The 24,086-nt window shown below is 36.4% G+C and overlaps 1 protein-coding gene across 1 annotated transcript; it reads left to right on the top strand.

The window, feature by feature from the left end:
• Positions 1-3,223: 3,223 nt before the first annotated feature.
• LOC136677204 (renin receptor-like) lies at positions 3,224-22,000 on the top strand. The gene is made up of 9 exons (XM_066654670.1): positions 3,224-3,356; positions 4,569-4,699; positions 5,222-5,350; positions 7,933-8,028; positions 8,651-8,788; positions 16,464-16,517; positions 18,935-19,084; positions 19,250-19,369; positions 20,366-22,000. Exons 1-9 carry the CDS (start codon positions 3,302-3,304, stop codon positions 20,558-20,560), a joined length of 1,068 nt encoding a protein of 355 aa, XP_066510767.1. The 5' UTR covers positions 3,224-3,301; the 3' UTR covers positions 20,561-22,000.
• Positions 22,001-24,086: the final 2,086 nt, after the last annotated feature.

Raw genomic sequence — 24,086 nt, 5'->3', positions numbered from 1 at the left:
CAGTCTGTATTTGTATAGTTAAAAAGTTCAACTACATGGCCAGTGGAGCTCATAAAATTGACAAAGTCCAGAAACAGGGAGGATAATTTAATGTATTGGACGTTAGGAGTATAACGCAAGCTTTGGTGAGGGCCCTGATTTTGCATGGAGGCTTCATATTTTCCTCTCACGCGCGCCATTGTAATGTGACACGAACGCCGCCATGTGGACAAAAACCATACTGCAAATCTAAGCTTTTTTCCCTTTTTTTCTTTCTTTTTTTATTTTTTTTTATTTTTTTAGAAAAGTAGTGACTAATACTGCAGATAAAGAGAGGACAAACTAGGATACAGTGCTATAGGGAGCAGCCATTCAAAAGGGAGGTGATTTAAATATACCTATCAACCATAATATTATGGCAACCTCCTTGTTTCTACACTTACTGCCCATTCTATCAGCTCCACTGACCAGACAAGAGCACTTTGTAGTTCTAAAATTACAAATTTGTTTGCTCACTTTTATCCTGTTTCACAAATGGTTATGATCCACAGAGAACCACCACAGAGCAGCAATGATTTTCATGGTAGAATCCACCAATCAAAAATATCCAGCCAGGGGTGTCTTGTGCCTATTGATGAATGACTAGAGAACAACCAACACAAACTGTGGAACAACTTTACATTTACAAGGACCAGCTAGGTATCTGTGTCCAACGGAGTGGACCGTGAGTGAACACAGCAACTAGGGGTGGGCGATATGGCTCTAAAATAATATCACGATATTTCAGGGTATTTTTGCGATAACGATATTCTTGGCGATATGAAAAAAACACTGAAAAATACATTTATTAATTTCCAAAACACACTATAGCAACAAAATTAACACATCAGTGTCTCTGCAGTGCTCAGAATGATCCACCACCCAAATCATGCCTCTGTTGGGGTCCTGACTTTTGATGAACAGGGTGAATGGGAGCAAACAAAGTATGCTGATTAGGGAATAAAGTTGCTATTAAATGGTGTACTTGGTCTGAATCAGTGTTTAAGGAGGTGATACTTGTCATATCAACATCCACATGCCAGGACTCAAGGCTTCCCAGGAAATCATTGCCCAAAGCATCCCGCTGATACACCTGCTTAATTTTACCCATTTTTTTGTATCCTGGTGACCGGTCCTTTCCCAGGTAAGCAACACACATATACACATCCATGTGATGGAAAAGAAAACGTGATTCATTAAACCAGGCCACCTCCCTCTGTTACTTCATGGCCCAGTCCAGTGCTTTCAGATGTGGACAGGGATCAGCAGGGGCACTCTGACAAGTCTGCAGCTACACAATTGTTCAGCCTGAGCTGCTATTTATATAATACAGGTCAGCCAGTCAGAATGGAGTTCATCTACAGACCCCTACAGTCATTTAGTAATCTCTAAAAACTCATCTCTGTTCATCAAAGTTACACATTTAGAAATGCCTTAACAAAGAATTAGATATCACACTAAACCGTCACCTTCTTTCAGTACATGCAGATTGGTTCCTTTTGTTTATGAAGTAAGAAACCCTGGCTGTCATAAGCCGTCTGTTTGGGACTGTCTTTGGAATACTGCAGTTTCTAGTAAAAGTAAAAATGCTCCGCCATAGTGTTGATTGCTTATTTCTCACAACATAGGTTTGACCTTGTTAACATGTCAGAAGGCCTAATATGGTTAATCGTAAGGAACACAGACCATGTGAAAATCCATTAGGACTATTTTTTGGACCACATTCTTACATAAAACCATATGTCATACATATTAACATTAGGGTCAACGTATGACAACGTATATTTAAGAGTTTACCATGAAGATCTAGTCCACTTTTCCCTTGTTTTAACATACTGGATGTTTATCTAGTCCTAGAGCAAGAAAAACTGAACCAATTTTGGAGCAGCGAGACAAGTTTAGACAGTGATTTTAAAACTATAATTCTTCCATAAACTGAGCAATTAAAATCAGTGTTCTGATTCATGATTATTTATGAAAAAATACATTACTATTTGCATTGTGCACCAAGAGAAACCCAGAAGGCATATAAATGTACTTTTAAATGTGCTTTTATTTTCTCACTGGAACAAATCCAACATCAGCTGGTTCAGAAAAAGAGAAATGAAAAGTGCAACCCCAGCCAAATATACAGAGAAGATGGAGGAGACTGAGAAAGCTGTAAACCAACTTGGTTTACTTCTGGTTCTAAACTAATCCACTTCTGGTAACTAATCCACAGCTGAAATACATGACTTCAGTGTGTTCCAAAAATCACACATCTTCCACGCCAGCAGGGGGCGACACTCACTTTTATGCTTGAATAGCATAACGTGTACAGTAAGAAAAGAATAGGTCTATTCAAGTCATTTATTTAATTATTTAAAATTTTCATTTTATGAAACAAAGCGAAAAAGCATTATTTGCATTTAAAAATAGAATACAAAGCCCTTTAAATATATATAAAATATTAAACAAAACTTTCATCCATGTGTACAAACTTGAAACAATGACAACCGGGCAATATGTTGAAAATAAAATGCAGAATATATATATATATATATATATATATATATATATATATATATATATATATGTGTGTGTGTGTGTGTGTGTGTGTGTGTGTGTGTGTGTGTGTGTGTGTGTGTGTGTGTGTGTAAAAATATACAGATACAGGGGAAACAAGAAAGAAAGAAAGAAGGCTGCGTCCAAAATCGACAAGACAAATGCGTGCTAGTATGATAATATGATAGGAGTATTCTATCGGCGCAGACATTCTTGAATGTGAAATTGCTCCCTACTCCCTAATTAGTGCACAAAATACCCAGAAAATTTGGGATTTACTACAAATTCAGTGCACTAAATGCTAAATACGGCGCCGTGCAAATACATATTATTGACTTTTTACTACATTTAATGCAGTATTTGCATTAAATACAGTATTTGCTTGTAGACGCCGTTATGTTATGACTTATGAAGGGAATATGGAGCTATTTGAGACATACCCTTTGGTTTCTACTCAAACGGTCCTTTGTTCCCTACATAGTGTACTACGTTGCATCTAGAATACCGACTGCTGCGCCCAAAGCGTGCAAAATATATCTAATATGGAGCCAACTAATATTCATTCACATGTACACAGGACATACAATGCATGATTTGGGCGTGAATGCAGTTACTTCACGACCTACATAGTGCACTATGTAGAAGATAGGGAGCGATTTGAGACACCATTAATTTAACGATGTGACGTGCCAGAGGCTCGTCAGGTGATCAGCGCTGAAGGAACTACTGCTCTTCGAAGATGAATTTCTCTCCGGGTTTCGTCGCTTTTGCGGCTTTTGCGAGCGTCTTTTCGGGTAAACATTCAAATTGTAGTTTTATGCAGTCTTTGGAATCTCGTGGGTTGAGTAAATGAAGGATTGAACACTGTAATCGCTGTAATCTGCTTAAACTAAGACATAGACTTCAGCTAGAGACGGGCTGCTGTTTTTCTTCATCTCTGTGCTAAATGGTTAGCTTAAGGCTTTATTGTATCCTTGGATTATTCTTATCAATCAAATGCATTTTTGATAGATTTCCAGGACCAAATAAGGCTAAAATAATTTAAAATGATCCGGTATCCAGCTCCTCAACTAAGAATAAGGATGACCCTTCGTCATGTGACTCAGCCTTCACCGCAGTGTTTCATATATTTCACTGTTTGCGTCTTTAGTAATTTGTAATGCATTAAAATTACTTTAAAGCCAAAACAACCATTAAGTACAAGTTAATTACTGTTAAGCGACATAAAAATTGCCGAGTTCGTATATTTATCAGACACAACAGACGCCTCAATAATTAAATATACTCTCTTAGGTGTTTAGTGGTTCTGTCCTTTGCTTTTATTCCAACCTACTTCTTTGTCAGATGTCCTGCTTTTAAGGCTGAACGATTCAGGGGAAATGTTTTTAACCCCTTTAACAATTTTGGCTGGTATATGCTAAAAGACATATAATGTAGGAAAATAATCTGTCAATAACATGGCTGAGCATTTACATTTTTAAACATCAGTGCTCCAAAGACATTCTCAAAAACACAGTTTCAGACAGCCAGTGTTTCTTAGGTCACAAATCTAAAGAACAAATCCTGTAAAATTGCAGGATGGGGTTTTCTATGCAGCTTCACTTGCAGGCTAGTTGCAGACATGTGTGTGAAGTTAGAGGCAGGGACTAATTGTTTATTCATAGATTGGCTTTTACTGAATTGAGGCAAAGGTGCATAGTTATATCTAACAATTTTATAAGCTTTAGGAATTTTTTTTTCTCCAAAATGCATTCAATATGTAATTTGTTTGTAATTGTTGGTGATGTAGGCTTTAATAATTATTTTGGCTCTTGTGATTTGAGTTTTCCAAAGATATCTGCACTAACACCTCCACAGTTCAGTCCTAGAAAGCTGGTTTGTGTTTTAATGTGCTGTGATTGTACTATGTATTTTTACCCAAATAAAACACTTAGCAAAATTTTCAACCTTAGCTGGGACTGCAAGTGTAAACGTAATGTTTCATATGATGTTATTTTGATTTGTAGGTGTGTTAGGAGACCAGCTGACGGTACTGAGAAGCCCGCAGTATGTGACCTTCAGAGAGGGCCAGTGGCCAATCTCCGGAGAGAAAATTCCTGACCTGGTGGCACTGACCATGGGCTTCTCTGTTCAGGAGGTAATGCTGATATAGCTACTAACAATCATCCAACATTGCAAAATAGGTTTTATTTTCACTGGTTATTCCAGCAAATGTCTGGGTCACATTTATTGTTGGGATTTCCAAATGACCATCAGAACCCTTAGGGGTCCCTTAATGTACAGATGGAGAATTGGGAAAACCGACAAACTGCAAAGCATTCTGATAATTGTTCATTTTTGTAGATCTCAATATTTTGCTCCGGTTTCCTCTCATGATCCAAAAACCCACGTTGGCAGGTGGGTTGGAGACTCAAAAGTGTCCATAAGTGTAAGAGTGACTGTGTGAGTGTGTATCGCTCTGTGAAGGACTGACACCCTTCCAAGGTGTGTTCCCACCTTGCGCCCAGTGTTTCAGTGTAGGCTCCGAAACCGCCGCCACCCTGAACTGGATAATCGGTTTCAGACAATGAATGAATGAATGAATATTATTAGTGCCTAGAGCCTCATTAGTTGTAACCCAATATGTGAATCCTGTTTTATGTTTCTTTTGTTTGCCTAGGATCTTGATTGGCCCGGTCTAGCTTCAGGATCACTGTTCCAGCGTCCCAGAGCTAATGCACTAATTACTGTGCGTGGCATTGGGAGCATGGATCTACCTTCAAACACCACCTCATACCCTCTGGAAAATGTAAGACATGCAAATGTAGTTTTAAATTTAAGGTAGTACAATATTTTTAATATATGGGGAAATATTTCCAAGCATATAATGGCAATCATGACAGGAAAGAAAAACATCAAAAAGTTTATTGCAATTTGATGCAATTTAATGAACTCACTTTGTTTTTCCCCATTCATCATGAAAGTTCACACACTGTAAAGGGCAGCTCTATGTGTAAATACTGGTTGATTGTAGTGCTCACTACAAAGGATGCTTACATAAATTATGACTCAAAGTGAGACAGTGGTGTAGTAATTGTGTTTTTTTTTTTAAATGTAACAACAGAATGGCCCTATGATTTCCTCCAAATTTCAACAGAATAATTTTTTCTTTAAGAAAATAACTAAACAAACAATAGCAAAATGGAACATGCTGTTGCTGCTATAATTTAACAACAGCAAGCACACTTCTTGTTTTTAACAAACTATTTGGCCAGTTTTTGCAGGTCAGACACTGTCTACAACACTTCACCATCAGACAGCCCTCCCAGAGGTTATTCTACATGGGCACATTAAGATTCTGTTAAGCTTTTAATGTTGCCTATTGTCACTTTAATCTTATTTTTCTAGTGTTCTGACACATTTTTCTAGTGTACATGGTGAATTAAACCCACCATACTCAGCCTATCAAAATGCCCTATGTGTCGTTTTAATACTGGGAACATTTTTGACACATTTTTAAAACTTTCAATAGTGGTTCATTTTCTGATACAGATTTATCATATTCTTCAGTTTGAAGTTTTTAAGCTGGAAGCATTTTCTGATATTGATATCTACCCTGGTAGGACATCAGTAAATGCTATAAGTAAAAGCCCTGAGGCCAGCAGCTAACTATGCCCTTACTTCTGAACACAAGACACGTATGATGGGCATACGAACATAAACAGCACAGGAGGAGGCACGAAACCAGTGCTACAGGAGCTAACAGCGCATTGTGTTTCGCTAAACTGGCCACATCACTCTGATGGCACTTTTTCCACTGCATGGAACCTACTAGATTCAGCTCGGCTCTTTTGCTTTTCTACCAGTCAAATCTGGTACCTGGCCCCTGCTCATGCCTGGTTCATAGCGAGCGAGTAGGTACTAAATGTGACATGTAAACATTCCAGAGCGCTGATTGGCCAGAGAGACTTGTCATTCATCACAAAATGCAGACCTCCAGCACAAATTAGCCACTTGTAAAATTTCCAAGTTACAACAGCAGTTGCCTTTGTTTTTATCCGATTCACAACTGCAGCTCGCAACGTTACGCTGTGGTCTTTTGAAAAGGTTCAGATGCTTCTTGGATTGGTAGCTGACAAGAAACACCAGGGAGAGCCGGATGCTGCAACAAGGAAAGCGCTACTGAGAGAACTGGGGAATCTGTTAGAATTGGGGCGCAGAGCCGTGTTCAGTCCAAAAAAACAAAAGCAATATAAGAATACACAATAAGGAGTAAACATCTCCTAATGTTACTGCCACTGTTGTTGTGGTTTTCAAAGCCTACAGTTCCTGTTAGAGATGAGGGTTTTGAGACCTCACCGCCTACATTTTGTGTGGGGGCACAACTTTGACCAGGGTAAAGGGCCTTGAGCCATGATGAGCCAAGTTGAGCTGATGCCATGCAGTGGAAAGCACCATAAATTAATGTTGGAGTGTGTGTTTGTAAAGAAATGTTTTTTAAGGTGTATTGTGTTTCTGTCTTTTATCTAAATTTCATTTTCGTTCCTCAGTTCTGGCAGGCTACTCTGCATCGTGGAAGTCCTAGGACCCTACCACAGCAAGCCATCCATTAAAAAAAAACAACAACAACAAAAAAACACACATCAGCAGATAACTGTGTTTAAAAAAAAAAAAACAAAAAAAAAAAAACACTTTTTTTGGCACATATAAGCTTTTTGAGTTATGGATTAAAACAGGAACACTCCAGTTAAAAAACAAAACTTTTTCCTTAATCAGACTTTTCTAACACTAAGTTTCCAGGAATTAATCAAAGCCTGGTCAGATGGTGGTCATGCTGCCACACTTTTTTGTGATTTCCTGTGAAGTTATTTCAGTGTTACAAAGCTGTGGAGTTTCCATCTACTCATATATGAACTTCCTCTTAATGCCATGAGACTTGTGGCCTGATTTCCTGTTTGTCTGTTCTTATTTTACCACTCCTTTTCTTTGTATCTCTTAATAATTTTGTACGATGCATTTCAATTCCAAAAACTATATTCGTATGAATTTTAAATAATTGTTACTAAAGAATACCTACAATTTTGTTATATTTAAACAGAAATAAAAATCAATAAATGTTTCAAAGCACAGTTTAGATTTAGGGTCATTATTCATATTTGTACTTGTCCAAGTCTTGTCATTGTCTTCTCGTTAAACAATTGGTTGTAAGGTTATTGTGTACTTTAAATAAATTGTGAGGAAGGAGAATGTTCTGGTTATATTTCTCCTGAGATGTAGTAATCACAGCCATTTTCTTTTAATTCCAGTGTTTCTTTGGCTTATTTTATTTTCTCTCTCTCTCTCTCTCTCTCTCTCTCTCTCTCTCTCACTCTCTCTCTCTCTGTCTCTCAGCCGGTGCCCTTCACACTTGACAGTGTGGCAAACACCATCCACACGCTGTTTGCTGAAAGCACCCCAGTGGTCCTCCAACTTGCCCCAAGTGAGGAGGTAGGTCTCCAGCTCAGCCCATAATAAAGGAGCAATTAGTCATATTTACCACTAAGCAGTGGTCACCAGTATGGCTTGAAATATTGTCTCAAACAGACACTTACAAGGAAAGATTAGAAAGGCAAGGTGCATTCTTCTCTGAAACCATTTTCACAAATGCACTGGGCATTCTACATAACAGTTCTCACCTGGAAATGTTCTGCATGGTCCAGATACTCGCATTAATTCACTGGGAGTCTCCGGAACATTACCGCCTCTCTACACCCAGGAAAAAAAATCTGGATTTTGTACGGTGGGGGGTGGGCTGGAATGATAAATTCCAAGTAATGTATAGTAAAAATATTATAGACATATGTGTTCAGGCATACAGCTCCTCTAGGTAACATCTGGAAAGATTCTGGGTTTGTGTGTGAAAATGGCTTGCACGTCATTAAAAAGCCTTTAGCATATTTAAAAAATACACATATATAAACCTAAATAAAATTCTGTATATTTGTCACACTAATATTCTGCTTGTTTCACTGAACTATATTAAATCTGTAGAATAGTATTTTTTAGTGGACGAAGACTGATTTTGTGTGTCTGTGTGTTTTTGTGTGTACGCGCACATGTGTTTATGTAGAGGCTGTATATGATGGGGATGGCTAACACAGTTTTTGAGGATCTACCTGTCACTCTGCAGCAGATAAGAGCTCGTCTTTCACAGGAAGGTTCAGTACTGCACTCCCTTCCCCTGCATTCACTCAGCAGAAACAGCGAGGTAACACACACACACACAGGCTGAATCTCTAACAGCTGCCTTCTCTTTTGCAGCTGAAGGAAGGAATATGTACATTAGTATCAGGGTTCATGACATTCTAAATGAGTAAATACAGGCTCACCTCTAACTAATGTAAGATGGAGTTTTAGGGCCACGGCATTGGGGGAAAAAGAAAAATATATATTTCAGAGGCGATTGCTCTAAGACTGCAAGGGAATCTCGGCTTCCCCTAAAATGTCAAAAAATAAGTGATCAAATATATAATCTGTCTGAGGCTGAATCCCTTTTTGATCAGCGATCCTTTGGTGTAAAGATCCGTGGGAGCATTAAATTTTCATTTTGTTCTGAGTTGAGCCGGGGACTTTTGTTTAATCCTCTTAGCGGCATTTTCTTTGTTAAAAAAGACTAGCGACAAATCGAGCATCTGTTTCTGGTGGGTTTTTTTTTTTGTAGCTGCTTGTGTTTAGAGACTGACTTCTATCACTCTTTCTGACTTCTATTAGAAGTTTCTGTCCAGTGGGTGCTGCTGAGCCCCTCCCCCGTCACAAAGCACTCACAGACGGACACACTTCACATGGGCCAAGGCCGTTTAAGCAGCCTAGCTCTGCTGGCCATTGAGAGGACACTAGTCAAGTCCCTGGAAAAGACGCCTTGTTGGTAAAACAGGGTCACAGATAATTTTCTTGAATGAAATTTACGCATAAATAAACCGACACATTTTATGATGTAGGCCGAAATTGAGCATCCCTTCCTTGATAGACTAGTATCCGCCACTGAGCGATATATAAATAAATAAGATTCAGAGAATACAGTGAGAATTCTGAGAATAATCTAGGGTTATTTATTTATTTTTTGCCAAAATGTCCTTATGAGTTAAAGCAAAAACGAAAAAACAAACAAACCTTGTAGTAATGATTAACAGCAAAACTAAAATTCACTTAAAAGCAAACTAAATTATACAATGAGGTGCCTTTCACAAAACATTAAACACAATGCAACCTGTCACAGATCTACACATAGTAACATTAGTACTACTCAGAAAAAAAGAGAAAAAGTATTGTTCATACTTAGGAACTAGTGTCCATTTCTTTTTTAGGCATTTGTACTGTCCTTTGACATTTTTAGGTTTTTAATATACACAATGAAAGGGTTCCAGATACACTCAAACAAATCTTGTTTACCCTTTAGCACATATGTAATCTTCTTTAATGTGAGGGCAGTTAGCATCTGTCGGATCCATTGGTTCACAGTTGGTCTGAGTTTTTTTTCAAAACAACGCTATACTTTCTTTTTGCATTGAGCAGGCCTAAATCTACAAATTTCCGTTCATTTTTAGTATATTTGTGTTTTTCTGGGTACAATCCCAGTAAAAACAGCTTTGGATCTAGTTGTAATTGTTTGGAAATGATTGTCTCAATTATATCCTCTACCTCTTTCCTGCAATACCACATACAGTGGACCAGTGTCCCTCGCTACTCTGTACATTTTGGACATACATCAGGTATCTCACTCTTGAGGGTTATTTATTTTTTAATTGCAATATGCAGACAGACAGAGACTCTCAGTCTGTGCGCCATAGAGTGAGTTGTTACTTATTAAATGCATCCACACGAAATGTTAACTAAACCCCCTTCGTGCAGCCCCTGACTGCGATGCATGCTGCTTTGGTTTTGGTCCACTCGCTCTGGATCGATTGATTTCTTGATCATTAATTGTATCCTGTGAAACTACATGCCCTGTTCTGAATAAACGGGTTCTTGCACCGATTCAGGGTTTAAATACTATATAATATATAAATATATTAAATACTATATAATAATCACAGTCTGGTCCTGATGTGGCAGAGGACTGAGTATTTATTCATGAAAACTATATCAGCAACACACTGCATTCCTTAATTACACTGTGGTTGTGTCTGCCCCATTTATATGTGCAGCGAATTATTCCGAGATTTTTTTTTTCAGGATTATTCCGAGATTATGCTCACAATTCTGACTTTATTCTCAGAATCTTATTTATTGTTTCAATACTGTGGCCCTAAAAACGTCATCATATCTTCTAGTATAATATAATAATAATAATAATAATAATAAAATTAACCACGTTTGCCCCTCTAAATATGGGATTTATTCCTCGATTGATTAAATGAATGATTGATTGGTCTTTTTGACACGAGCAATGAAGTATTGTCTACCATCCGCTGTCTGGCTGAACCTTTAACTCTTCTCTCTCAACCCTCAAATGAGCTGCAGCTTTAAAATCTCACCAGCCCAACATACTAAAATGGTTATGATTATCAAAGCTTATACAAAAGGGTATCAGTAAGGTTCTGTTAGTTTTAATAATGGAAGCTCAGTTTGGTTTAACTGTGGAAAAGAATGTGCAAAGAGGGATGCTGAGTCAGACACATAACAGCAATATGCACTATATAAAGTAACTGGATCCAGAAAGACTTGATTCTATAACTCTATGTCCGGAGGTCATGGCTGCGACCCAGAGTCTAAATATTAGTCCCACCTCTTTTCTCCTTGCTCCTTTGGGTTCCGGGGTTGGGGATGGCTGCTGTTCATCGTGATGTAATAGTGGCGTGGCGTGTAGTTTAAGTGATTTTTCTGGAACAGGGCTCTTCAGAAGTCAGCCATTATCTTTACTCGCAAGTAAAGTACACATATGACTCTTAATTTACTGTGAAATGGAGGCTTCTAACACAGATTACTTGTTTGAGAGACATTTTTTTGACAATCATAAACAACCCAAAGAAAAAAATGTAATTTCCCGATCATGTTTCTGTTACTTTTTAAAAATAATCTCTCTCGTGATGCTCTTTAAAAGTGAATAGTAGTATGTAATATAGTAATATTAGTATTGTGGATTTGTTATAGTTAAAGTTTGCACACCATTTTGGTGTATCTGGAGTGCTTATTGAGCAACAAAATGTGAAATAAAACAACCAGACAGAAATAAACAAGACAGAACCTAGACAAGTGGCGAAATAAGAGTGCTCTGCAAAAATGACAAAAGCAAGAACAGAGAAGAAAGAGAACCAAGCCAACATAACAGTAAGCAAGATCTTCACTGTGACTCATTACTATTTAAAGAAACAGGCTCTCGAACCAGAACAGAGCTAGCTAGACAGGGTGCAAGGGGGGCTATGGTGCTCATTAAATCTTTTAATTTAAAACAACGTGTCGTTCTGAACAAAGCTGTTTTGACAGTGTTAGGAAAAGTGGTCACAGATGTTTCATTAAGACCCCACAGAACTGTGTCCCCTTTTAATGTTAGAATGTCCATTGATTTTTGTTTGTCCACAAGATGGTGCTGCAAAATCACGTTTTTCTGAAACCAAGGCTTATGACTGGTGTGTTTTTTAATGTGCCTATTTACAGGTTAAGAATTCTATATATTGACTTTATTAGATGAAGTGGGGAAGCACTTTAAATTCTGCATACTTCAGAATGACTTTAGCACACAGGAAGCTTGGGAATAATTTAATGTGCCACTTATAGTTTGTTAGTGTGTGGTTGCCTAATGCTTTTCTATGGCCTTATATGGTTAAAAATGTAATATATGGCTGAAAAGTAAAATATATTTACATTTTTTTTGGCATCTTGATATGTGCTCATTTTTTAACCAAAAACCTTGTTCTCTATCAAACTTGAATCAAGTTTAAATCTGAGAGCATTCATCTCTCCTCTTTTCTTAAACATGGTGGATTACATGCAAAGGTGTCTACTGAGCTCAAGGTCGTTGTAATCATGTGTCACCATTTGAAAATGTTCAGATAAAGTTTTGTGCAAAATCACTTTTGCACAGATTTAAGCTACTCTATTGTAGAGGGGTATGCATGCTTAGCTGATACCTGCATTTATTATCTTCAGTTATCTTCTTTAGCTATATGTACTTCGGCATTTTCCTATATTCATTAAAAAAAAAAACTTTTTTAAAAAGATTTATGGAAATGGTGAGAGGATGAAGCAACTGTAAAAGTTACTAATTGTTAAATGTGAGCGACTTTTGTTAAAAGGCATTTCAATGATCAAAGGACAGTTTCTAGTGGTTTGTAAGTTTGTTGGCAGAAAACCGGAACAAAACTCTATTCCACAGTACGGGGCTACCTGCACGTGCACAGTGCCTTTTAAGGGCACAGTGCACATTTTTATTTTTTTATTTATTATTATTTTTTTTTTGACGCATATACAACATCACTTCTAAAATAGGGTTGGGTAGCAACACATTTTATCATACTACCATACTAACCTGCTTGTAGCATGACTGGAAAATTAGCACCCCATTGAAGTTTCCAAAGTACCTTGAGCTGGGTTTATTTGCCTGAAGCTTGTAGAGCAACTTTGAAGGTGATAGCTACCTACACTGATTTCACTAGAAATACTTCTCTAGACACTTTGTTTGCAATCAGAGTTTGGCATCACAGTGTGTGAAAACAGAACGTTTGTGCTGTGGGTGGGCTTGTAAAAAACAAAAAATGTGTTAAGACATTACCTTGCTGTTTATCATATAAATATGATATCATTACAAATTGTTTTAAAAATTAAATGTTTTAAAAACGTTTGCTTAAAAATAATAAACTTTATTGTAAATAATAAACATTGTGGTGGAATTAGATATTTAATAGAACACAAAGGTGAGAGTGTTATCAAGAAATAACAGCATGGCTGTGATGCAGTACATACACAGTTCCTCACTGTCATTCTGTTCTTTCAAGATATGACACAACCTTGAGTGTGTTATTGCTTTTATTCAACAATTCAGTGTATAATATATGAAATAAATAAACAGAGCTGTGAAAGTGGCATCAAATATGCTTATAAAATTCATGAATCCTTCTGCCAAATGATAGTTCCTCAACAATTAGCTTGTTGCTACATCACAATAACAAACTCTACTGCACTTCACTCACCGCCCATACTGGATCAGCTTGAGCTCACTAACAGCATACTATATCACTAAACCTCAGAGTAAATTTCTCACACCACTAATCTGCTGAATAAACTACTCCAGAAATACATACTTCAGCCCAATATAGTCCATCTAGCCCTGTTTGCTCGGTGAAGCTGCAACTATCTCAAATTTCTCTATGTCCCATTGTAGTGCACCATAAGTAGTGAGGTGACTTAGCAGTTTTAATCAGCCAAACAATGCATTATAATTCTAATATAACACTATCCATATTGAACCAAAGCTGACTTAATTTGAAAGATTTTGTGCTCTATGTAGGCAACACAAAGTGATTTGAGAAACACCCTTAATATGCAGCTAAAAGCTCCTCACCAGTGGCGATTTGTCTAAGACTGCAAGGAAAGCTGAGCTGCAATGAGCTTCCCCTCTTAGAAAGACCAGCAGCCGCCACACATTACAGCGACTGAATCTCCAATGGCCTTTCTCTCCACTGTTTTTTCTCTTCGTTGTTCTTATTGTTGTTTGCTTTGTATTTGTAACTTGAATTCACCTCAAGTCATTTAATTTTGTTTTTGTTTGTTAGTTCAAAGTTTCTTGTTTCATTCTCTTTCAGATTAAGGGTAATACTTGGATCATTATATTTTTTTCCACTTAAAACTTAATGTCTCATTTTGTATCTGTGTTGAACTAATTGTCCTGAGTACCTGCCACTGCCCTCCATTTTATTATGAGAAATTTGTTAAACTTGTGTGTTTATAACACTGACAAGAAATATAGTTGGTGTATGATTTTTATTGGTATTCTCAAAGTAAACTGAAGACCGTTTATTGGTGTGAAATGAGCTGAGGTTTATTTAGTGGTGAAAAATGTAGTAAGGACAGCTGCATTTTAAAGAGAGTTGTTAGCAATGGCTCAATGGATTGATACAGTGGTTGTGAAAAAAAAACATGATGCTATATCAGCATGGTTATAATGTTTCTCATCAAGTCAGAGTACGTGACCAGAAATAACTTTTGTATAGATTTGAACATGAACATAAAAAAGAAACAAAGTAAACTCTTAAAATAATAAAAAATAATAAATTAATTAACTGATTCCTTGACCATTGGCTGGGCACTGACTGTGGCTGAAGTCAATTAACCAGCATTGCGAGGTGCTGAGGTTCAGTATTTTATTAACCTTATATAAGACTAAATATAACATGACAGTGTGAGTTAAAATAAGGAAATTGCTGACACTTGCTGACATACTGTTTCACCTTTTAGGGCTATTGTGAAACTGGTCAACTTTTTTATTTTTTATTTTTTTTTTTTTTGCCTTGGCCAAGAACACAGCTCTAAAGCCTTTTATTAAGTTTATTGTTTCACTGGATCTTCTGATGATTCATGCTAATACAGTGCAGTTATGCTTTAAATAGGTTATAGGCAATGGACAGTCATGTTAGCTACATTATACAATTTAATCATACATGTAATAAGTTTTGTTTATTAGTAATTGCAATCTAAAATGTTTACCAAGAAAATGTTTTGGAGGAATATAATGGAACCAACCTCTGATGTTTTAGCACAGTTCTATAGCTAGGCTACAAAAATGCTTAACATACTTCTAGACAAAGTTTTGCACACAAGGATGTGCTATGATCTTTCCTTTTACATCCACATGGTATGAAGCTAGTCTATATATAGCACTTTTATTGTAATGAGGCATAGGTTGAAATAATGACAGTGAGAGGGAAAGAGAGGAAATAAAGGCACACTAGTATGCCCCTTCAAAATATGCTAATCTACTTCCTATTATTTAACTCATTACAATATAAACCCAAGCCTAACATCTTGGCAGATCTCTAATTCTAGCTAGCCAGACCTGAAGTTTCATTTACAGAATGTTCAGTATAGTTTAAAAAAATTTAAATGTTAAGACATGGTTATAGTGTTCAAATACAACTATTAAGTGTAGTGAATAGTTTCAGGTGATTAACAAAGATAATGTATCTTGCTGTAGTCTGTTCATACAAACTTGGGAAACACAGCACTAATAGCTTGTTGTTCACAAATGAAAGTTTGTGGCCAGACCCATTTACAGCAGATGAAGTGGCATTGTGTGTGTGAAAATGAGCATGTGTTTTGTTTTTGTTTGTTTGTTTTAATAATCTGTTCTTGTATAATCAGCCTTGTTGAACATTATAATTAACTGTATTTTTCACTGTGCCAATACAGATAGGCAGAGCTTTCTATAAATAATACTTTGATTTAATACATTTGCTTTAAAAAGGTGAACTAGTTATATCAATTCAATAAGCTTTATTGGCATCTTTGAATTTTATTATAAACAAGTTCATAGGCCTGTTTGAATTTTTTGAGCATACACCTGAGGTCAAAAAATTACATACACTTAGAATAAAGACTTTCAAAACTAAATTCACAAACCTTTCTACAAATCAACACTTCACAATGTACTTTGCCAAGAGTATCATGGTCTCTACTGTTTTCAAATGTTTTAAACTTTTAAAGATTAGAGAAACATTAATTTCAGCTTTACTTCACTATATCACATTTACAGTGTGTCAAAAATGATACACACCTAGCTGTCTCAAGTTAAGCGATTGTTTATTACTAACTAAGCAGCAAAAACATATAAGGTTGTGATATTAATGCTATATCAATCATGAATTATTAAAACTAGCAAGCATGCCCATGGTAAATTAATTGTTGTTTTTATGTATATATTTGTGGCTAAAAATATTTTTCCACTCTTTCAGGCTGATCTTCTGTTCCTCTCCGAGGTTCAAGTGTTGCATGATATATCTGCACTGGTACGTCCCCTTCACTCTTTTCACAATACAATAATCAATGCAAAATGCTTCTAGTAAAGGCTATTATTTTGTAGACTGCTGACATCTTTATCATATAATTTTGTAACCCAATTGATTTGTCAGAGTTAAGTTGGATCAACTTTGTATCTAATTTATTAGAAGGATCTGCTGTATAGGTGCACATTTGTTGATGTTTACAAAGTAGATTAAGGCGGAAAACCTAACAGCATAAAGAAAATAAATTTTGTTATATTGTAGTGGTGGAATTTTTGTCTGATAACGATTTGATCTGAGTCATGATTCTGGTTTACCGATTTGGTTTCTCATGATACTTTAAACGCATAATAAAAAAAATCACTTTTGTAAGCCCAAAGAGAGAGGATATAGAACAATGCACATTTTCACAATGTACATTCCAGTTGCCTCCAGCAGTTAAGAAAAAAAAGATGTTTAAGTGAAACCTCTTTTTAACCAAGTGTTAGAAATTCGGCATTGAAGAGTCAGGAGACTGGAGTTTGGCGTTGACTGGAGTTTATTTACACATACACAGGACCATGTGTGAGTACAGCTGGATGATCTCAGTCTGCCCAAATACATTTTAGGAGGTTCATATATACTTTGAGATTTGGGGGAGGAGCAGGAGGAAGAAGAGGAGTGAGAGGAGGGGTATATAGAATGAGATTGATGAAGAATATGATAATCGGGAGAGGAATGAGAGGTGGGGTAAGTGTAAAGAGGAGGTGTGATGGTCGAAGGAAGAAGGAGATGGGCTAGACGGGTAGGTGTGAGGGGTGATGGTCAATTAGGAGTGAGGGGAGTAGTAGGAGGGGAGAGGTGTAGGTGGGATAAGGGTGAACATATGCTTGCCACCAGTTGCAATAAACTGGTGTTAAAGGCAGTCTTCTCCATCACTGAAAACAGTGTCTTAGTTTTCTTCATCTAAGTTCAGCCCCAGGGCCAAATGCAGCCTGCTGTAAGATTTTAATTGGCCAGTGGCATTACTTTTATGAATACATCATTAGTCGACTGCTAGCACTTGGCAGGTTTTTTTCCCCTCTTCAACTTAAATGCCATTAATTCCTCTGGGACAACAAAGTAATTCACAGAATGACATTTGTTGATGGCTGCAGAAAAAAAAAAACGCAAAGTTGACAGTGAGAATCGATTTCAAGAGAGGGAAGTATTTTTGGAGTAAAATGTTGGATTTCTGCTGTCCTGTAGCAGTTAAAGCTCTAAAATGAAATTCAGTAGTTAATAAATATAAACTGATTTGTAAATTTGTGTTTTTCATATTTTGAAAACACTGTAATAAATAATTTATTAATAATATACTTGGAAAGAGAGACTGGCTCATAACATTACTGATATGATCCAGTTCGGACCCCTTTGAAAAAAGTTTGGATATCCCTGATCTACACCCTCTTCTTCATAGTTTTGTGGGACAAATAATTGGTTGAAATGGAAATCTGTCTCCACAAAGAAGGTGGGTCTTCATTCACAGGCCTTTAATCCAGTGTCCAATCATCTCCGATTTTATAATGTCAGAGGTGTATATATGTATGTTTCACTAATTAAATTTATTTATCTATTTTTGTCATGTATTTATTTATTTTTGTCAGAAGATATGATATGTCATTATGGTATTGTAATATTATGTTATTAGAGTTGCTGCTTTTTTAACATATCACATTCTATGGACACATCAGTGGGAGTTAAACAGAGGGGTATGCATATGTCAGATATCTGCTCTTACTGAGTAGCGGTGTGGTGGATCACTGTTAATGTTTAACTACCTTTAATTAATACTTCGCTTTTTCAGTCCCTCTTTTTTGTGGTTTCTCATAAAAGTGGTTCTCCATTGGACTTTCAGTAGTGACTGTGGTTGAACCATGAATATTTAAAGAACCACTGTACCTTGTGAAAGTGTTTTTTCAGATTGATGGAAAATATATTGTAACATGTTCTATGTCAAATATTTTCTAAATTGCATGGAAATGGGTTCTTATTACAAGCTTGATATCGTAATATTATCAGGTTTTTTTGGGTGCTGTATAGGACCATTTTCAAAAGAGTGTTATGTAGATTTTAAATGAAAATTTTCATTGATCTGAAGAACTCTTTCAAAATGCAAAGAATCCTTTAAGCATACAAATGTTTTTTTCTGTGTGCATGGTTCTATACAGACCTATTGTCTTGACTAAGAAACCCTTTTATTTATTTAAATATATATATATATATATATATATATATATATATATATATATATATATATATATATATATATATATATATATATATTAGTATAGTATAGTAAACACAGTTTTGCCACTCAGTCCGACCGAGAGGGGTGTTCTTGTAGAAAAGTGTTTGGAACAGTCTTGTTTTCTCTTAAATAATTCCTTACTTTGTTTCTATAGCTGCTGAGACATAAGCACTTGGCCAAGGACCAGGCTCCTGACCTGTTCTCCCTGGAGCTCGCTGGTTTGGAGGAAATCTCCCGTCGCTACGGTAACGATTCGCCCCAGTTCCAGGATGCCACCAAGATCCTGGCATCTGTGCTGCAGAAGGTAAAAATTAAGGGCTGTTGCTGTGAAACTAAGAAGAATAAATACTGATACATATGTATCCAGGATTGGTTATGGCCTTATGCTGCTACATAGCGACCTGTACACACACACAGTGCAATAGCTTCGGTTCTAACCACCACTATTCTTCTGTCCTCTCTGTTTTAGTTTGCTGATGATGTTTATGGAGTCTATGGCAGCAACGCAGTAGTGGAGGTGGTAACAGTGAAGACATTTGAGGTTCCACTCACCAGAAAATCTCGCTCCATTTTGGAAAGCAAACAGATAGTAAGTTTCCATCACAACATGATTGTTGTTTTATCCACTACCACTACATCCACTAAACTAATACTATATAGTTTTAACACCAAAATATAAGTTGCCAGCTATGTTTGTTGCCTGAAGTGTGCTTCATTACCTGGGAGCGAGATGTGTAACTGATAACCAATGAAAACCTTACAGAATTGCTTGCTTCAAGCCACAGTGAGTTGATCTCTGTGAAATCTTTTTTTTTTTTTTTGGAATTGGTTTTGTGGTTTCTGCAAAGGTTTGTGTGCCCATGCTTAAATTACGTGTTGTTGTTTTGTGAACATACAGTAAAACATCCTCTGCAGAAACACTGCACAATTACTGTTCAGTTGCTGAATACAACTTTAATTCCAGTAAAGAAATGGAAATTGTGCACAGAAAAAAGTTATATTTTAATGCATTTAAAAATGCACCATAAACACTAGTTGAGAGTGAACATGGGAAATAAAGGAAACCACAGAAACTAGATCTGCCACTGCTTTGCATGCATTTCTGAATAGGGCAAGATATCAATTGCAATAGCAACTTTTAATCATGTCATGTTGGAACTAAAAAACCTACTCCTGTAACATGATTAAAAGTGATGTCAGTATGATTTAAGAACATCTGCTAAATATTATTAATTAATAGTGTTCTACAACTGTTGAGTCTCTTGCATTTTTATTTTTTTAAATGATTAAATTAAGTATCACTTTCAGACAGATGCTTTATATGTCTCTCTCAGACTCGTATGAAGCTTTCTCACACACATTCTGACCACACAACACACTTGGATGCGTAGATTAGAATTCAGTGTTGAATTCAAATAAGGTATTCTCATAGTTGGTGCCGTGGTCATGTATAATTGTTTATTTTAGCACAGTGTTCAGACCTTTCAGAGTTTACCACTGACCTACTTTCCATTTTATTGTAATGACACAGAAGTCTGGTGTCTGTTTTGATCTGTATGTGTTGTTTACCATCTTTTTGTTGCAGAGCAATCCAGGAAGCCCTTATAATCTGGCCTACAACTACAACTTTGACTATGCTGTGATTTTTAACATTGTGCTGTGGCTGATGATTGTTTTGGCTTTAGCCGTCATTGTCATCTCATACAACCTCTGGAACATGGACCCTGGCTATGACAGCATCATTTACAGGATGACCAATCAGAAGATCCGCATGGATTAATAAATAATCACTTATGATCAAAAACTAGCTTTCCATTCCATGTTGCTGTGTTGTGTGTGTGTGTGTGTGTGTGTGTATATTAGGATTGAACAATTTGTGAAAAAGATCTAATTGCAATTTTTCTGATACATTCTCTGATTTCAGTATAAACTGCGTTCTTATTACCTTCTATAGATTTAGGCCCAGATCTGTTATTTCTCTCAAAAAAGCATATAGTGTTTTTTTTGCCTTCAGACTGTAGTGTGTCACACTGCAGGTCTCTTGTGGTTATGGTGTGTGGTGTATCAGTTTACGTGTGCATTGGTCGCATCTGCTCGATGTTACATGCATTTATCAGGCTCTAAATTTTTATGTTATATATACCCACTTAAAAGGTTTGGCTATTTTAATTGTTATTATAATTGCAGCATTTTGGATTTTTTTTAGGATATGAAAACTGCACTCTTTCAAATAGGATCTTGAAATAATCCATTAATGGTCCAGTCCTTGTGTGTGTGCATTTCTCTCACTTCTATATAAAATCCAGTTAAAGTGTCAGTGTATATGTCTCTGAAATGCATTGTACAAAGACGCGTGTTCCATTCAACTGTAAATGTTAAATGAATATTTGCAGAATATTTATTTATGCCTGCTGTTTGGTAGTTTTCAGAGACCAGAAGATTAGCCCTCAAAAATGCTAACATTGCTAATAATGAATGGGAACTCATAAAAGGTTTTTACAAGTTTACACTGTTCAGAAAGACAAGGGAAGTTGTTGGAATGATGCCATAGAATTATGTGTTTATAAAGGAATTTTTAAAAGTTATTTGCCAATGGTAAGGGTTTCATTGTATCTTTTAGATTTTGTGGAGGTACTTTTGAACTGTAACAAGGCTAAAATCGTATTTATAAACATGGTTTGAAAGAACCATCTATTGAAATGTTTTTTTTTTTATTTTAAATATTGAAAAATGGCAACATTTGATTCTTCTGTGGCATCACAGAATGTACCTTCTTATTTTCATTGAGTGTAGGTTGTGTCCCCACTCTCATTTATTGTTAGTCATGTTAGCATTGTTGTTGGATGAAGAAATGTCTAAAACAAGATGTATATAAGTTAATTGTATTTCTGAGTGAGTGGATAATGCTTAATTTGTCATGCTACACTAATGATTGTGTTTTGCTGTCTTGTGTTGATGATCTATGAATTGAACCCCAGAGTTTATTTATTGTTTGTTTGTGTTGATTTGAAAGTTCTCGTATTATTCCTGATATACCTGACAAGCCGTATGAGTATCACATCCTACCCGTGTGCATTTATGGTACAGATAATTTTATCTCTAAATCTGTATAAAAGTTGATGTGCTAAAGTAGAAAATGATGCATATTTGATTGTCTGTCTGATAGATAACCTTTGTGTCCAGAACGAATTAAAACTTTAATGTTAATAAAAGACCACTGGGAAACTTTTGTAATTTTGTTATGGTTTGTGCTGTTAGTAAGAGAACAGGTTTAGCATTAAAATCACAGAGGTCTATGGGTGTTGCACTGCTGTTAGCAACTCTGACTTTTTCCGGTTATATTTTCAGGTTCACGTTATTCTGAGAAAGTAATTCACACAGACATTTCATCCACAAAGTTGTTTTTCTATATATTTGGAAGAAGGAACCAAAGTCATTTGCTGGTAGCATGACTCCAGTAACCCAGACAGTGTCACACAGCATAATTACACTTCCCCTTCTAAAAATCTGAAAGTGCATATTTTTTAACATCCACTCTACATTCAAGCGTCATTTTTTATGTTTTAAATCTATCTGCAAAATGTTTTCAGAGGTCAGTAGAATAGACAAAATTCATAATCATGTAAAAGTATTGTTCCTTGGATATACTGACTGAGTAAAACCCCTTCCTTTAAAAATAAATAAAATGATAATAATAAATAATTAAAGAAAATTAAGAGTTCAAGCGCCATTATGGGGCAACAGGTAGAGTTATGGGTTTGAGCCCTGCTCCAGATTAGTTTGCTATGTTCTTCCTGTGTCTGTGTTAGTGTCCTCCCACGGTCCAACAACACATGTTGGTAGGTGGTTTGGCTACTCAAAAGTGTCCATAGGAGTTTGTGTCACACTGTGAAGGACTGGTGTGTTTTTTGCCTTATGGCCAGAGATCCTTAGTCTGCTTCCAAACCTTCCATAACCCTGAACTAGGTAATCGGTTACAGATAATGAATTACTAATATTCTAAACATTCTTAATGAATGATCGAGTACAATTTCTACTGAGTGTCTTCCACAGTAAACAAAACTTTTTTTTTTGTATTATTTTAACTTTTTTCATAGGAATAGGTTTTACTCAGTCAGTAAATCCAAGGAACAATACATTTGCATTACTATACATTTTACCTAGTCAGATTTCACCAGTGATTTTATTAAAGAGATAGGAGCCTTGTCACCCATTACTAAGATGGCCATGGAAAGGACATGTCTATTTATAGACTAAAAGGCTGATTGCTAATTAGATCACTCAGCAATCAGGGTTTAAATATAAATAATTTTTACACAAATGTCTTTAACCCTCCTGCAAGGTATGTTAATTATACTTGCAACCCCAGCAACTGAAACCTGCCAAGTGTATATTAACATATACAGAGGTACAACATGATGCACTTTACAAATCATCATACTGAACAGCATACCATCAATAAGTCCATAAATTTACCAACTTTAGGCACATTAGTGAAAAGTCAGAGCCTGTGAGAGGATGTTTATGACCAGGTGTACGTATCAGGGACGTATGTAGGAAAAAATATGTAATTTTCTCACCCTCAAAAATAAACACCTACAGTCCAGGCGTGCAGTCACACATTCTGTGGCTTGTCAGACCTCCAGTCACGCCAGGTACTGAGACACAGTGTGAAAAACATAAAGAATACCCCCAAAGTCACAGCTGGGGTTGGTTGCTCAGCTTGATCCCAACATGGCCATTGTCACTTGAAACATTTTGGGACAAATCCCAAACAAGCAGCACATATACAGCCTCCAAACATGTGGAAATGTAGTTGGTTGAAGACGTTCATGCTCCTCGCTGAGGTTTCGGGAACTGTAGCAGGATGTAAGTGCTGTTTAGTTGGCTTGGACTGCTGGCTGTGGTAGGAAGCTCAATCTCTTCGTACTGAAACAATAATAGGATGACTCTTTCAGTTAAAAGCTTGGATTCCCTTGGACTAATTACACTTTAGGTTTGTAGATTTAATGAGATTAAATCCTTTCCTTTTTTCTGCTATAATTTAAAGTTCTAATCTCTTACTGGTTTCTTAACTTTCCTATCCAGAGAAAACTCTGTCTCTCTTTAAATGTGTTTCTTACCCCATTCTTCCTCATAATGCCCTTTTTGTTTTGAGGTCTGCAAATCATTGGCTACCATGAACTTCAATTTCACTCCTACACTGATGATACTCACATTGACATTTTCTCAAAACCATCATTTCACCTCCACTTTTCATTTCATTTTTGGGCCTGTGTATACATTCTAACATTCAAGTAACATTT

Source organism: Hoplias malabaricus, chromosome X2 (genome assembly GCF_029633855.1).
Source record: "Hoplias malabaricus isolate fHopMal1 chromosome X2, fHopMal1.hap1, whole genome shotgun sequence".
Classification (NCBI taxonomy): domain Eukaryota; kingdom Metazoa; phylum Chordata; class Actinopteri; order Characiformes; family Erythrinidae; genus Hoplias; species Hoplias malabaricus.
This window is presented reverse-complemented; position numbering and strand designations above follow the sequence as displayed.

What these genes read in the sequence shown, in the direction of transcription:
- LOC136677204 (XM_066654670.1), top strand. Translation starts at nt 3,302, where the DNA reads ATGAATTTCTCTCCGGGTTTCGTCGCTTTTGCGGCTTTTGCGAGCGTC. An exon ending in CACTCAGCAGAAACAGCGAG is followed by an intron (nt 8,789 to 16,463) that starts GTAACACACACA and finishes CCACTCTTTCAG; the next exon opens with GCTGATCTTCTGTTCCTCTC. An exon ending in TGGCATCTGTGCTGCAGAAG is followed by an intron (nt 19,085 to 19,249) that starts GTAAAAATTAAG and finishes TCTCTGTTTTAG; the next exon opens with TTTGCTGATGATGTTTATGG.